Source organism: Phoxinus phoxinus (genome assembly GCF_949152265.1).
Source record: "Phoxinus phoxinus genome assembly, chromosome: 10".
NCBI lineage: Eukaryota > Metazoa > Chordata > Actinopteri > Cypriniformes > Leuciscidae > Phoxinus > Phoxinus phoxinus.
Genome location: NC_136885.1, coordinates 30,157,087 through 30,174,545, shown reverse-complemented (window position 1 = coordinate 30,174,545; position 17,459 = coordinate 30,157,087). Strand labels below are relative to the sequence as shown.

Below are 17,459 nucleotides of genomic sequence, written 5' to 3'. Positions count from 1 at the left end.
TTATTACGGTAAGACGGCCTTTGAGGTGTTTTTGATCAGCGAGCCTTCCGTTATAACCACTATACAATCAGATAACACATTTTTGGCCAAAGAAAAAATAAGATGATCTTAGGAAAATATTTGAGAACTTTTCAAAGAATTGCACTTCTTATGAATTCTTAGAAGTTCGTAAGAATGTTTCAAAAAAATGTCTTAAAGTGCCCCTATTATGGATTTCTTAAGGAAAATGACCTTTCATGTAGTGTGTAACATAGCCCTAAGTGAATGAAAACATCCTGCAAAGTTTTAAATCTGAAAGTGCACCGTATATAAAGTACTATTTTCAAAAGTAAGAGTCGACTCTGTCAATGAAATAAATCGTTTTTCAAACAAGTCATAAGTCGTTTCGTTGTGACGTCAAGACGAAACATTTGCATATTGTCCGCCCACTTATTGCGCGCGCAGACACCAGGGAAACTTGAACCTCAAACACTGCAGCTGATTCCTGTGGACACTGGATAGTATCATGTCGAGAAGACGCTGTGCTCTACAATGTGAAGGTAAAGCCAGTTTTTTTTTCACTGCCCAAGGATGATTATGTGAAGAATCAGTGGTTAAAATTAATCTTTACCACGATACAACAGCAGTATAATCCTAAACTTTTGCTGTGTTCCCTTTATTTTACTGACGACTGCTTCTCAAATCTCGGAGTTCAATGTAGGATTCGCAAAACCGCTTGCTCTTGAAAGATGGTGTTCAAAATACTTTGTTTTGAGTTTTATATTGTGTTGGTCTCCTGCTAACTGGTTAACTCACATTATTACTGTCTTAACTGAAATACTTCTGCTGATCAGCTGTGGGCCACTATTACCTATAACTGTGTGTCTATTAATGCAGATTGTCTGTCGTTCTCACTACTTTGAGGAAAGATTAAGAATGGAGCAAGATTTGTTTTACCAACGTTTATGTTAAATCAGTCATTCACGCTAGAGCTCGGCTAATGTATGCACTGTTATTGATACAGTTTCCACATGTTCAACGCAATAAATTAGAAAAATACTCTGTAAATAAGTCCCAGTAAATAATCGGTTTGTTGATGGACATGCAGTTGTTAATGCTGATGGTGAGGAATTACAGTTGCAACATCTCATAATGTTCCTCAAACTGAGTAGTGTATCACTGAGAAACGTTCTGCTCGAGTCGTCCTTGCGATGGAGGTTCGGGTTGAATAATTAGTTCTTCCAATGTTTCATCATCGGACTCGCGCTCGGATTGATATAGTAAAATCGACGCCATTGTTCGTTACTGTGTTTAGTTTACAGTGTAGGAAACCTCAGGACACGCAGAGCTGACGTTGTTGAAATGAAACCTTTGACCTTTGATGCATGTAAACCTATTGTAGGAGACTCCAAAACAACATTAGGAAACTTTAAAATAGCATAATGGGGCACTTTAACTTCTTTCTTATAACGTTTTTGTGAATTTAGTTTACTTGCTACTAAGTGCTTCTGTGGACAGACCATCGTAAAACCTCTAAATTTCATGCATGTGCTTCTGTCACTTCTCTACCATATCATAGTGTAGAAAATGTAGTGTGATAGACCACTGAGAAATAAAAGAGCTAAATCATAATTTTGGGAATTGTCTAAATATTTTGATCCTGAATGCTTGCAATGTGCTGAATGACTATAAAAAGAGGCTTACGTATGGTAAGTCTTACCCTGGCACTCTGTCTGTTGGCCTTCCTCTCTTCATCTGGAAGGGGAGGCATGGGGTAGGGGTATCTCCGGCTGGAGGCGATGGAGCCCGTTGAAGAGGTGGGCGATTTGGCCGGTGACAGAGTCCTGTGGAATCAGAGAGATGTGACATTAGTACTGAAGTGTGTGAACTGGATAACAGCGTCAAGATCCAGAACAAACATGGAGCTGTCACCTTTGACCTCTTGAAGAGGTCAGAGGGAGTGTTTCCACAGCAAGCCATCATCCAAAATCACTAACTTCATCAGTCCTTGCCACAAAAATACCCACTGGCTCTTACTGGAAAGTGGAGCTGGGCAGATAATGCAAGCACAATGCAGTGCTTTTGGGATGTTTAACGAACAAACATACCCGGCGTCATGTGGGCTTACAAACATGGCGGACATGATGAAGTGATCAGGACAGACACAAGTGATCATCATAACAGAGAACATGGCAGCCATACGTTGATGACATTATAGAGTGCAAAAGCGACAAGTTAAGCAGCAGCCGGCATGCAGAGAGTGGACACTGAGTGTAAGAGGGACAGAACCGTGAAGGAGGAATACAATACAAATATCATATAAACACAAGAGCTTTAAAGGTATCGTTCGGAGTAATTTCAACCTAGGGTCCTTTGCACCATGACCTCCTCGAGCCAAACACCCCCCCAGAAGCTTTTTTTCCTTTGGTCGAAGATTATTAAAGTTAGAGCTTATTTAGAGATATCAGCCGAATGGCTTAGTGACGGCGCTAATGGATCTGAAGGTTGGTACCAAACTTCTACAGTAGTACAAATAGGTTCTGTACTCAAGTACTCTGTACTTGGGCTTTTCCCAAATCACGGAAGTGACCGCGACGTCCGGGTTAGCTGTAGCATAAGCCATCAGGCAAGTGTTATTTAAATAAACTCCTGATGTACTTACAAACTTTCCAATGCCTCGTTTTATGAGTACAGAACCTATTTGTACTATACTGTAGAAGTTTACAACCTTCGGATCCATTAGCGCCTGCACTAAGCCATTCGGAAAAAGGGGTGGGGGGGTGGGATGGGGGATGGACTGTTTGGCTCGAGGTCATGGTGCAAAGGTCCCTAGGTTGAAATTACTCCAAACCATCCCTTTAACTAAAATCAATGAGTCTGGTTTGGTCTTTTGATGTACACACACAGATGCACAAATACAAGAACCTAAACAGAGCACCTGAGTGCATCTCATATTTCAGTCCAAAATCAAAAGAAAAAATTATGTTGAGTAAAATTATTTTTAAATGTCTTTATTTGTATTTATAATGTTCAGATAATGTCACAATACAACAAAAGCCTTAATGGGCCATTTCTTATTTCTGTTGATTTTGGGGTGAAATCTGATCTTGGTTTTGTGATATGATATGGTTATTGATGTTTACATCAAATTATTTACTGAATAACAAATGCCTTCCTTCTCCTTTAAAGACAAGTGGTCAGTTATACGACTATATTGGGATGAATGAGGAAGATTTCTAAGGACAAACATTTAAGATTCATGATTACAGAACTCTGGATGTAAATCTTTGAAATTGTAGAAATATTCATGCACTTCTTTAAAATGTGACATTGCAGTTAAATTTCTACTGTAGCTGTTCATGACACATTGGAATGGAAAAATACACGTTTAGAAGACCAAAAAGAAACAAATATATCGCAATGAAAGGTTTTGAGAGGATCTGCCAGCGAGTGCTCATCAAACCCTAACGCTCAGCTCTCATCTCTGAAAAATGATATTTGGTCAGGGAAAAAAACAACTGAGGAGGGAAATTGATGGATAGTGGACAGATATAATGCAGTCTGATGTTTTTGTACCTAATATAAGGTCCTTCAGTGTTTTTATTCACATCTTCTACCCATTTAGTGACATAATACTCTGATTTGACGCAAGGGGTTAAATACCTGCAGGAGGAGGATGGGGAATGAGAGAGAGAGAGAGAGAGAGAGAGAGAGAGAGAGAGAGAGAGAGAGAGAGAGAGAGAGAGAGAGAGAGAGAGAGAGAGAGAGAGAGAGAGAGCGAGAGAGAGAGAGCGAGAGAGAGAGAGAGCGAGAGAGAGAGAGAGCGAGAGAGAGAGCGAGAGAGAGAGAGAGTGAGAGTGAGGAGAGAGAGAGAGAGAGAGAGAGAGAGAGAGAGAGAGAGAGAGAGAGAGAGAGGAGGGAGGGGTGAGAAGAGAAAGAACAGGACAGATAGGAGAAACAGGAGAAAGAAGGAAGTTGGTAAAAGACAGCAGCAGCACTGACACTCTTTATGGTCCAAGATGCAGGTGAGAGCTCAAACAGCAGCTCAGACTACAGCACCTACACAGATATCATATCAAGTTTTTTCGCTTTTGGCTGGTGCAGGACGAAACACAACGAAGACTCTACAAAACACAGCTGCTGTAACATCAGCATCTAATTGACCTTAGTTCACATACTTTTTTTTTATTTGTCATCATTTACGTATCCTCATGTTGTCGCAATCCTGTATGACTTTATTTCTTCAATGGAACACAAAGCAAAATGTCCCTTTACAGACAATAAAAGTGAACAGGGAAAGGGGCTTTTAAACAACAAGCAGTTCTTTTGAACTTTCTGTTCATCAAAGAATCTTGACACTGTTTCCACAAAAATATTAACTGTTTACAATATTGATAATAAAAAGAAATGTTTCTTGAACACGAAATACGCACATTAGAATGATTTCTGAAAGATCATGTCTTGATCAAATAAATGTAACCTTCGTGAGCATAATACTTTTAACAGTAGTGTATATTCAAATATATACAATATGTATATAATTTATGTATATGTTGTTGTTTGGTATCACTGACCTCAACCTGGCACAATTCTTCAAGCACTTAGGTTGAATATGTGTATGTGCGCATTAGATTTAAGAGCTATGGCAGATGGGAAGGTTATCAGTCAATATTCAATAGTCAATACAGGATTTCGATTTCTTCCTCATTTCATATGGCCTTAGATGTCTTCAAATATAGTGCATTGGGCTACTTTTATTATTCTTTTTTGGCTTAACAGCCCCTGGTCACTGAATAGTTTAGTAAAAGCGCCAGAATTCTGTTGACAGAAAGTCATTCAGGTTTGGAATGGCATGAAGATGAGTAAAGGTGACAGAATGTTTATTTTTTGAGTATTAACTTAAATTCCTTTATATTCCTAGAGTATTAACTATTCCTTTAAATTTAGCAGAATAACTTTTCCACAACCATCAAGCTATTCAACGTTAAAAAGCACATCACAGAAGTGCGACGCCGCTTGCTAATGCATTTTTGAACGTCTTGCTTTTGAATTTGTGTAGGTCAGCTGAATGTTGTTCTTTGTTTTAGTTGTGGTCAGTTTGTCACATGCGTTTGAAAAAGGAGAGTTCAAGTGCAGATACAAGCGTCAAGCTGAAATCAGAATCTGAGTGTATATTGTGTTCATACAGATGAAGACGTGCAGGTCAGTTTCGGCGTGCTGTTCGTTCCAGAGATTAAACCAATGCACACATCAATGCACACCAAAACCAAATCAGCATTTACACCAAACACAGTCCTGCAGTGTGTCCAAGATGAATTTGTTCTGATACATGGCATAGAGTTTAAGACTCCATGCAAAGTCCAACAACTGTGTTTCCAAATCACTCATTGCACGGTAAAGAAGACATGTTCAATACTAAATCTCTTACTCTGTGGAGTTGGAGCGAGGACGAAACTTCTTTCCCCTGAGCTTCTTACGGGTACCTGTGATGTTTCCTGCAGTGACAGAGGAGACAAACATGTGATATGAATGCTGAGATTAATCTGATGCAAGCTCTGCCATTTAGAGCTGATGCATTTATGGATGCGTTACCTTGCCATGAGTTGCTCCTGGGTCGTCCGTTTTCACAGACGTCAGAGATGTGCTTGGCATCTGGGATTCTTTCACTCCAAGAGTGAGACAGACCGTTAGATCTTCAGACCAAAGAAGAGAGAAATTTTCTTTAAAATTTCTTAAATGTAGTTACAGAAATTAAAAGGGTTCTGTATGAGGAAAACAAATGGCTGAGACGTCACATGGGTCATTCCTACTTAGCAGTACATTTTAATGTTCCTATCGTGTCTGTCTTAATATATTGGATAACATTAAACTCATTAAACTCACGTTAATCGTTAAACTCTCTGTTATTAATGATATAACTCATTAATTAGCTTTCTTTTATCACAATATCACAATTAAGTGAACATGGGATAATTTTTATCATGTCTCTGGGTGCTGCAATAACTTATAATATGGAAAACTTGGCAATATATTTTCAAATAAAAGTCAAATTCCTTAATGCAATCACCATCATCCAAGTGACATCATGTACTTCTTTAAAGTTCTCTCTTAAATTATAACTACAGTATATTCATTTTAAAACGTTGCAGAGCTATACTGTGAAGCAGGAATGATTCGCAACACTGTGATGAGCAGAACAAACACACTGAGATGAGTGAGATGAGCATGAGATCATGGAGATGGGACACCATGAAGACACTGACTTACTTACTGCCTCAGTATTACTGGTACTAGAGCCTGATAAGACTTTGACAATAACCAAGAGAGAGACAAACAGACAGTTACAGCATTTTGAGCCAATAGCACAAACCTGCAGCGGAGAACTCATCAAGGAAGTAATAAAAACCTGCAAGTCTTCAGTAAAAATGACATCCTGTAGAAGGAACTGCACACTTTATCTTAAAAAAGTCTGTGCCAAATAAAACAGAAATTATCTCATACTTTAAATAATAGAGCTCAGTCAAAAGCATGAATTGGCCAGTAAAAAGATACTGAAATTGAACATAATTAAAAATTATTAAAAATTAAAGTCTTTTGAGCTCTGAAAGTAAACTTTCCTATTTGTATTTTAAATAAACGTTCCTCTATTTGTTAGCAGAGCAGGCAAAGCGATGAAGATGAAGATGGAGATGAAGCACACCTGAAGCCGAACAGAGAGATGTTTTGGCTGATGGAGGGGATAGAGGGGGTGAAGGAGCAGGTGTTGATCTGGAAGTGAGACAGGTAAGCAGACCTCTTCTTGGAGCTGCTTCCAGAGTTCGAGCTCACGCCCTGCGGCATGTCACTGTAGAGAGAATCCGCGTCTCCTGGCTTCTTCACGTAATCACCCGGAGGCATTTGACTGAGAAATAGAACAAAGTTTGATCTGAAAACTGGGCTTGGAATATCATCCACCACCAAAAATATGATCACTTAGGAAAATATAAACAATACCGGTCAAATGTTTGGGGGTCAGTAAGTTTAAAAAATAATAGTAATAATACTTTTATTCAGCAAGGATGCATTAAATTGATCAAAAGAGACAGTAAAAACATTTATATTGTAACAAAAGTTTTCTTTACTTTATATTCATCAAAGAATCCTGAAAAACAATGCATCAGTTTCCACAAAAATATTAAGCACAGCACAACATTGATAATTATAAAAATATTTCTTGAGCAGCAAATCAGCATTTCTGAAGGATCATGTGACACTGAAGACTGGAGAAATGATGCTGAAGATTCAGCTTTGCCATAACAGTTAGTAAAAAAAAAAAAAAAAAAACTAACTTTTTGTTGTTGTTGCTGAATTTCTGATCAAATAAATGCAGCCTTGGTGAACATAAGAAACTGCTTTCAAAAACATGAAAAAAATCATTACCCACCCAAACTTTTGAACGGTACTCTGCATGCCAAAATGTAATATGTAGGGTAAAGTGCTTGTTCATATTCTTAATCCAAAAGTATGAGCATTAATAATAGCCTTAGAAATAATTCAAAACGTTCCACTCCTTCACACAACACATAAAAGAACACGCATAAAATGAAGAGAAAGCTGGACAAACCGACAGAATCTTCGATGTACATCAGATTCAACATACTGACGCTGTCTGTAGCTCCTTCATGGGGAGAGCGGAAAAACACAATTAACAAAAGTTTAAAGAGACATTTGAAGAGAAGTTTAAAGTTCCAGTTTAAAGAGACATTTCACTCAAAAATATTGTTCCAAAACTGATTATGATTTTTTTATCTTCCATGGAGCACAAAAGGAATAGTTTAGAATATCTCTTAATTTCATTGAAAAACAGCCTTTTGACGATTCTGCTGATCTTATGTGAGTTCAGTGAAAGAAAGTCAAGTTTGGAACAACATGAGGGTGAGTAAATGATAATTGAATTTTAATTATCGGATGGACTATCCCTTTAGACAAAGATTAATAATGTTTTCAGCTAGTGAGACGTCTGTAGTAATTTGACTCACTTGTATCCCCACGCAGAGATGCCTAGAATCAGTGCAAGGACCAGGATGGAGCCAGCAATGGCCCCGATGATGATGTTAGTAGTTGCGATGCCTGTCAGAGGAACAGAATGGTTAATCTGTAGCCATGGCAACTAGCAGACGACACTGACCTGCAATCATCTGGACAAAGCAAAACTAATCTGGATGTAAACATGATTCATATTTATGTTTGATTTAGCATTTTGTTAGTTTTGTCCGATTGACCACATGACAAAATCAATCTGAAATAAAGACAGATAGAGACAGGAACTAGAAAAAAGATTAAGATAAAAATGTATGACTTTCTCTTTATGGAGGCTGTATGTTAAAGGCTTCCATTATACAAATCAAATCCATGAAACAGAGTATATGACGAGGTTTATAACAACACAGCACAGCAGATAAACACTGTTAGCTTTCATTCAGACAGAAACACGGAGGAGTAATGGGGTGAGTGAACGACAAAACGACAGAGAAGAAACAACAACTCAAATCTAAACTCACTGTCACTCCAGCAAAAGACATGAGCCTGTCCACAAAGAACGAGTGCGTATAAACAAAAGCCATGAAACAGAAAAATTAAAAGAGAAATTAAAAGCGTGTGAAATGTGTGAGTTGAACATGAATATGATTGAACAGAAGAATAACAGACTAATGAAAAATGAAATAATTATATCTTGATATCCTTTTTTCTTTTTCTTTTTTTTACACATTTAATAACAGGAACCATCAAACTTAGCCTAACAGCCCTAACCTAATTAGATTAGAGAAATATTTAATGTAAGAAATAATCTGATGTAAAATGTCTTTAAATAATAAAGAAATTCTATGCTGTTGACAAAATAAATTAAAATGATAAAATCCTTCAGTGCGTTAATATTGCTGGTGCCACGGTTTCATGTTGTTCTTAAGAAAGCATCTTATCAGTGGTAAAATCGCTGTATTGCACTGCATCACATGACTTTAATTTTGACATTATGTTATTTGTTTTATAGAAATTACTTATAAAATATGTTCAGAAATGGCACCTCTTCTGATTCTTGCAACTTTGGTGATGAAGAGTTCACACTTGCTGGAGCCTTTATAAACACATAACCACCATATGTTCGGTCATCAGCTGTTTTGTAATGCGTGCTGGTAAAGGATCTCTGAGTAGTGGAACTGTGACTGGTTCTGTGTATCATGCTTTTGTGAAGTCTAAGGGAAAGTGGAAGTTTGGCCTACCTGATGTTTTGGCTGTGGGACGCACCAGCAGGTAACTCAAAGGAGAGGTGGAGTTACAGTCCTCACCTGCCCAGCCCAGGTTACACACACACCTGAGCTCATTACTGCACACCTACAACACACACACAAATATACCACAGTATTGTTCAGCAGCATTTCAACTAAATCTTTTGCTCGGAGAACATGCAGACTTGAATCAGTGAATTGTTTATTTACATATTAGGGGCATTAAACACATATTTAATGTTAAACAAAAAAAAGCCTTTAGAGGAGTTCAATTAGATCCACACCATGATTTGAGAAGAAAATAAAATTTGATTTATGCTATTTAAAAGTAACTTAAAATGTTGATTTTTAATTGAATTTGGATACATTATTATTCTTTTCGTCTTATTATTCATATATTCATAATAAAATATATTTAACTATACATATTTTATGTTTTTTACTATTTTTTTTAGAGCTTTGTTCTATTGCATGTTTCAGGTTATATCATCATTTCAACTGAACCTGGATCAGTGGGTGACACGACTGTCCCCGTTCACACCACACATAATCTCTCACCCCATGTCCGGAGCAGATCACCCTTTCATTGGTGCCAGGGCACGTGCTGAAGTTGAACTCCTGCACTGGGAGGCATTTGTGGTTAAAGCAGATGCGATCCGTCCCACATGCCGTTCCGTCCTCTACGTATCCCAGATCAGTGTCGCCGTCAATCAGCACATGCCCTCCACTGAAACATTCACACTTACTTTAGGAAAATGAATCAACACATAGAAACCTGAAGTGAGTGTCTCTGACTGTACCTGCAGTCCAGTGAGGCGCTGTGCTGGGCCACAGAGAAAGAAGTCAAACCTCCCTGTAACTCTCCTAGTCTGGGTGCTGGAGAAATGTTGGAGCAGAGCAGGTATCCACAGTTTACATCCCTGAAAACACACATGTGCACACTTTTTAATCTCTGTTCCAATGAATGATCTTACACATCCTTGACATGCTTTAATGACTTAACTCAAATGTGATCACTACTAGTAAATAAAAATAAAATAATCTTACTTAAAACAATCTTACTTGATAGAGTAAGATTGATAGTGTTGCCAGAGAAAAGCATTAATCAGAATCTGAGGATGTGGACTGCTTCGGGTAGAACGTCACGGGTTGCCATCTCGTAATTACGGTTACAACGTGGCATGAACGCAGAATAAGCTCGTTGGTTAGGCTCAGGAGGAACTGTAAAGGTGGTTGCTGTTTGTTTGAGGCGCTCTGTGACTGTCTGTCTACAAGTCTGCATAGCCTCATGAAACACGCTGATGAAGTGTGATGTCTGCGCGAGCAGGGTGCGGAAATACATATGTTGACAGGCAGGTAGGACATCCTATCATTGCATTTGGACCGAATGCAATGATTGGACCAATATTTTTTTGGTCCTGAGACTTCCACAAAAGATATATGTACATGTTTTATTATTTAAACCACTTCTATTAGTGACTGCTATCACGATGTGAAGAGAGTTTTAGCCAGTATAACAAAAAGTAATTTTGTTTATTTTTTATAAAAACATATTTTACCCTACCTCTAAGTGTAATTTTATATACATGAACCTGTCATGGAAATTCATTACCCATTACTTTCATGTAGTAACCTCTTATGCCGGTCGAACTCACTGTTTTTTACACTGAATCCAGGTGTCTTTGTCACGTCCACAGTTGCCCTTCTCTGTGCCCTCAATGTTGAGCTTCTCATAGCAAAACTTATCAGCCGATGTTGCTTCTTTTAAAACAAAAACATCAGATCATAATCACACCAGAACCACACACCAACAACAAAAAATACATATTTCAAACAGCAGGAAGTGATGTCACACCCACCAGTTTTATTATTGTAAACTAAAACTATAAAAAAATAGTTTTTAGTGATTGACTTAGATAAAAATACTAGATGTTGCCTTGGAACTGAAAGCTAAATGGAAATATATATATATATAAAAAAATAAAAAATATAAAAACAAGGACAAAAGGACATAAATGACTAAAACTAAAATGAAAACTAAAAATATAAAATAAAAGCAAATTCAAAATATAAATAAATACTCTAATAGTACATAAATAATACTAAAATAACTGTCACTCACTCTCTCCCCAGATGTACTTGCACTGCCTGTCCTTGGTTTTGCATCTGCCATTGAAACATCTTCCCTGAAATGAGATTAAATTAACAAAAATAAGTCACATAATATAAATCGTAACTATATTTCATACATATTTCATATTTAAAAACGCACTTGGTCTTTCTCACATGTGTACCCATCCATCTTGTGCAGGTTTTGAGGACACTGTAAAAAATATATATTGAGTTATTTACACTATAAATATAACATATACCATTAAAAATTCTTCACTACAGGAAAGTAAAAGAGCATTTTTATATTACATATTACATATAATATGCACTATATAGTTCATTTGTCATGCTGTGCTGGTCATTGTGATTTTGCCAAGTAACATATTTTGTTGACCCTGGAACAACATTTCTGTCTGAAAATGTAGTTCTAACCATACCCCTACCCATAACTTCTCCCTAAAATCAATAAGACTGAAATGAGTAACATTTATAACACTGATATATAAGCACCTAACCCTGGTTGTAAACCTAAACTTGACATAAACTTGTAAACTTGTCCTTCAAATCTGATTGGTTGATTGGAATGTTGTTCCAGGATAGACTCTGTTGTAATTCTACTGCTGCAGGATGTGTTGTGCTCTCACCTGGCTGGAGTTCCCAGTGCACATTTCCGGTATGTCACAATCATTGACAGCCTCACGACAAAGTACACCCATAAACTCCAGCTACAGACACAGCACAAAGATCGTTAAAAATCACACAAACAGAAGGCTGCAGATTTTTCTTGTACGACTCAGCGCCTACCTGGCAGTTTTTACAACAGAGACCATCACTACATTTGGCTCCCTGCGTCAACATACATTTCTTGCAGCAGTTTTCCCCTTCTCTAGCACACTCCTACATAAAGACAGAAGAAGAAAAAAAACAGATTACATAAGCAGTGTCAGACTATTGTGATCATGATGTTGATGTAAGATCACTTACAGCTGGGCTTCCACAGTCACACTCCTCTCCTGCCTCCACAAAACCATTTCCACACTCTGGAGGATCCAAGAGCTACAGAAGATCAAATAAAAATACAAAAAGAGAGAGAAAAAAGAACTCTTGTTATTTTGCACCACTATTTGGCACTAATATTATTTCACATATATTACTTATTTTTATATACTAGTAGATTAATCACGAATAATCGCAAACTTAAAATGTGTATATATTTAAGAAATATTAGCATGTATATAGTGTATATATATTTATACATAATTGATGTTACATATAAATATTTTATATATAAATAACACATTTTTCTTAAATATATACATGCATGTGTGTATTTATATATTCAAAATAATTATACACAGTACACATTTTAATTTTAAAATGTAGTTTATTGCTGTGATGACACTGTTGAAGTACTCCAGTCTTCATTGTCACATGATCCTTTAGAAATCATTCTAATATGCTGATTTGGTGCTCAAGAAAAAATTTCTTATTATCATCAATGTTGAAAACCATTGTGCTGTTTAATATTTTTGTGGAAACCATGACACATTTTTCTCCACATATTCTCCGAACATAAAGTTCACAAGAACAGCATTTATTTGAAAAATCATTTTTGGAATATTTACAGTCACTTTTGATCAATATAATGCAAATTTCTTTAAAAAAACAAAAACTTCCTGAACTTTCTGTACGTATAAAACTTTGTGAAAGAGCATTCCAAATTAGTGGAAATCTGTGGCACTTTGTTTGAAGTTCTGTGGGTGCAGATTCTATGTGGGCTTAGTGGTGTGCTAAAGAAAGTAAATGCTATGAACTCAGACAGAATTGAAGTGCCTTTACCTTTGAAGGTTTGTTGAAGAGACACGCACCACCTCCACTGTTCAGAAATTCATGAAACTCTTCCACGTTACAGTCAGAAAATCTCTCGGGTAAGTAGAAGCTGTTACAGAGAACCACAAAGCACAATAGTCATAATGCCTAATTTTCTTTGATTCATACAGCAGCTGAAACTATATTTTATAGGCTATAAAAATGAGTGTTTGTAACACTATCAAATTCACATTGAGCTTATGACTCTTACCTCAGTAACCACGTTCACATGCACATAATTCACATTTACTGCGCAAAAAACTGACAAGCAGATTATTTCCCCACTACTCACGTATGGAAATACTGGAAGTGCTTACCAGAAGAGGATTTTTTTTTGTTGGCCATGTGTAGATGTAAATAAATATGGATATTCCAATCCCAAATAAAAAGTATAGCATTTCTGATTATTACAGGGAAATGCGTTATGCAGATTGGTTTATGGCAATCAAGTTAAATCATGTTTGCATGACACAAAATCAAAATGTTTATGTAAACGTGGTCACTGTTGTGGAAAAGTTTTAACGGGGCTAAAAATTATGGTCTCGGGATAGAAAATAGGTTTAACATTAACTGGTCATGCTGAATGTAAACATCAGTCTGGCTGTCAGTGGCTATTGACTCGATTTCATCCAGACCAGCAGAGGGCAGGACTAACAAACAAAACACACCATACAAACACAAGGACCACAACAACCAAATTGGGTGAATGGAAGAATCTGTCAATTCCCTGTCATGTGTTTACAGGCAGATCTTGACCTTTTAAATATGATGAATGTGCTGTGTATTGCATTATATATATAAATAACAGTTGCTAATTGTAGATTCTGTGTATTTATATCTATGCTCTAAAACCAGGATTCACTAATGTATTTGCCTTTCACTTTGAATTACATATTTACTTGAAAGATTTTAAATCAATATTTCAAGAATTGAACACGTTTGCATGTTCATGGTTCTCTGATGTCGGTTAATGGCCACAGTACATGCAGGGAAATTAAAATATTTCATCCTTTAACTTTGATTGATTTTTAGGTCCCACTTTATATTAAGTGGCTTTAACTTACATCGAATGTACATGTACAATGTACAATGTACTTATTGTGTTCATGTTTTATTGTAAAAACACTTTTTCTGCTATTGCGGCGTGATACGGGTAAGGTTAGGGACAGGTGTGCTGGTATGGTTAAGTTTAAGGGTGGGTTAAGGTATAAGGGAAGGGTCAACAGTGTAATTACAAAAGTAGTTACATACATTAATTACAGCTGTAATTACACGCAGGTATTTAAAAAATATAAGTACAATGTAAAAACATGTATGTACACAATAAGTCCGTTGTATCAAATTATTAATTTCAATGTAAGTACAAATTAAGTACTTAATATAAAGTGGGACCGATTTTTATTTTATTTTATTATTTATAATGACTTTTTTTTTTTGTAATCTTTTAATCAACTCACAAACCACCTGCAGTTCCTTCATAGTTTGCGAACCCTAGTTTGGGAGACCAATAAAATTACCCAAATCACTCTCTTTTTAGGCGAATCCTCTCTGATTCTGATGACACTTTCTTATCTTTTGCTATCAATCCACTACACCCTCCCTTTGATGTAAATCACCAATTTTCCCACTTGTAAGCAGAGGTGTGGCTGTATGGTTAAATCGTACAATATCAGGAGAACGCTGAACACTGCTTAGCCTGTATCAGCCGGGTCGCTGCCCTCAATATCCTGCAGAGATCATTCCGAAGCTGTAAGCACTATTCCAATCTGTAACAATCTGCAACAGCGCAGTTTCAGGAAGCCTTAACCGCAGGCTGCAAATCAATAAGTGCATATCTCACATTATGCCTTGTACAAATGGTTACTCTTCATTTACCAGACGCTGAGTGTGTTCCTGGAATATCAGGGCACCTTTTCTTACCTGCTCGAGCATTGGTAATTAATTTTAAAGTGTTGCAGACATTTTCACAGGATTGTTAACAGCAGGAAGACAAACTTAAAGGGGGAAAACAGAGAACACAACACATCCTGCCACATTAACTCTGGAGTTAGTGGATCAGATCGGACATGCAGGCTGCACGGAAAATAAAACTCATCAAAACATCTATCAATGGAGAGACAGATCAACATGAGCGTGTCTGTCTGAAAGGCCATTGATACTGGTGTTAATAACATGAGCTGTGGTGCTGTAGCTTTCAGGAAATGATGGATATATATATATAAAAACAACCCAACTACAACATATATATGTGCATGTTGGAACCAGAGGACTTTCTCATACTCAGAAGTTTGGACTTTTTGTTCCAATAGTCCCAAATTCTCCTGATAGTGAGAAAGAGCTTAGCTTAGTGTGGTGATTACAACACTTTTTCTCTCAGTTTATGAACTTCTACAAATGATATTCAAGTTTGAAGGAGTTGTGGAAATGTTTGCATTGATTAAAAAAAAAGTTAATGACTAATAAATGTGTTCTGAAACATGACTTGTGAAGAGAAGAAGTCTTTTTTGAGAAGCTAAGCACACAGCATGACGGAGGGTGAACACACACTGAGAGTGCTGGTGTGAATTTCAGCTAACGTCCTGTCAGTAAGCCATCACATATATCAGATGACAGGTGTCAGTCACTTTTGTCATCATAATTCTGATGATCTAATTGCATTATAAAAGAGTTTTGCGTTTGAAGGTTGACTGTGTGTCTCACGCAGGCTTTATGACATTTGGCATTAGCGTGAAATCATGATTGTTCTGTTCTGTGTGAATGACTGCAGACAGTTTTAATCTGTTTAAAGGGGTTATATCACAGAAAATTAGTTACATACTATATGTTTTGGAACTCAACACCTCCTCTACATTCCAAAAATATTATTTTTTAAACTATGCTGCAAAAACAGCCAGTTATGAAATGTTCATGGTTATTATAACCACACAAGGATGTCAAGATGTTACTTTATTTTGGAACATATTGTTTTTTTTTTTTGTGCAAAAAGGCTTTTATTTAATAATGGGCTAGTTCAAACTATATTGGACCTAACAACATATCCCCCAAAAAACATTTAGGGGGCAGAGAGAGGGTGAAAAATACTGAAAGACCTTAGCTAATATTATCAGGAACAAAATAAAAGATTAAAAATGCATGATATGACCCCTTTAAAATGAGAGGATGCCAACAATCCCCTCTTAATGAAACATGTCCCACTATGAGCTGTCGGCCGAATTAAAAACCAGTGAAAAAATTTAAGAGAGCACACAGGAAACTGCAGAATGTTCCAACATAATGCACTTTCGCCATATTGCACTCTTGACTGAATAAAATTAAGGCCATAATGCTATTAGATGGAGTGAGGGGGGCGAGGCTGAAGTGACTCAGCAGCTGACTGGTCGACAGGACACGAGCGAGTAGCATGACACAGCCAAGCGTCTGCTCACCTGCTGTCCCATTCGGGAACAAGGGGAAACGCAAAAGGTATTAAAACACATGGATAAAGACAAACCAACACACACAGACGCACACTGTGACATGAACAAACACCTATCACATCACACGTATCTGATCACCTCACATCACTGCATTTCTCGCATGACCACTGTGAACATTTTTGACTGTTTTAGACATAAATAGTAATTATCAGTTGTGCTTTGCTACGTCTGATCATTTGATTTTTCACTTTGACACTGACAAACACAGTTTGTGAATTTTGAGATTACTTAAAAAGATCCAGGATGAATTTGAATCATGAACAGTGAAATGTCAATGTCCACATGTGAAATGTCAACAGTGGAGGGCCAAAAATAGAAAATTGGACTAATATGATCCATAACACTTTCTCATTAAATGTTGAGAATATTGTGTTCTAATTTTACACGGGAGTTCATTGGTCAGTCTCACAAAAACGTCTTATTTTAACCCATTATCAAAAAACAAAACAAAAAGACAACAACAATTATATATATACACACACACAGTATATATGTATATAAGGTATACACACACACACACACACACACACATATATATATTAGGGCTGTCAAAAGATTAATCGCGATTAATCACATCCATAATAAAAGTTTGTGTTTATATGTTTATGTGTGTGTACTATGTATAATTATTTATATATATAAAAACACACACAATCATATATATATTTAAGAAAAATTGGTTATATTTATATATAAAATATTTATATATAATATAAATTATATAAATGTATATACAGTATATAAATGCAAATATTTC

General features: G+C 36.6%; 1 protein-coding gene across 1 annotated transcript in view; it reads right to left on the bottom strand.

The window, feature by feature from the left end:
• The window catches only part of adam22 (ADAM metallopeptidase domain 22), a 59,373-nt gene that overhangs the window by 2,038 nt on the left and 39,876 nt on the right, over positions 1–17,459 (bottom strand). The window contains exons 16-31 of the mRNA XM_079626769.1: positions 13,197–13,296; positions 12,342–12,413; positions 12,162–12,254; positions 12,002–12,082; positions 11,518–11,568; positions 11,368–11,431; positions 10,901–11,006; positions 10,046–10,165; positions 9,804–9,972; positions 9,240–9,351; positions 7,998–8,088; positions 7,583–7,636; positions 6,680–6,880; positions 5,572–5,672; positions 5,408–5,474; positions 1,700–1,823 (exon numbers count right to left, since the gene is read on the bottom strand). Coding sequence (XP_079482895.1) covers positions 1,700–1,823; positions 5,408–5,474; positions 5,572–5,672; positions 6,680–6,880; positions 7,583–7,636; positions 7,998–8,088; positions 9,240–9,351; positions 9,804–9,972; positions 10,046–10,165; positions 10,901–11,006; positions 11,368–11,431; positions 11,518–11,568; positions 12,002–12,082; positions 12,162–12,254; positions 12,342–12,413; positions 13,197–13,296 — 1,606 coding nt within the window. The remainder of the gene's footprint in view (positions 1–1,699; positions 1,824–5,407; positions 5,475–5,571; positions 5,673–6,679; positions 6,881–7,582; positions 7,637–7,997; positions 8,089–9,239; positions 9,352–9,803; positions 9,973–10,045; positions 10,166–10,900; positions 11,007–11,367; positions 11,432–11,517; positions 11,569–12,001; positions 12,083–12,161; positions 12,255–12,341; positions 12,414–13,196; positions 13,297–17,459) is intronic.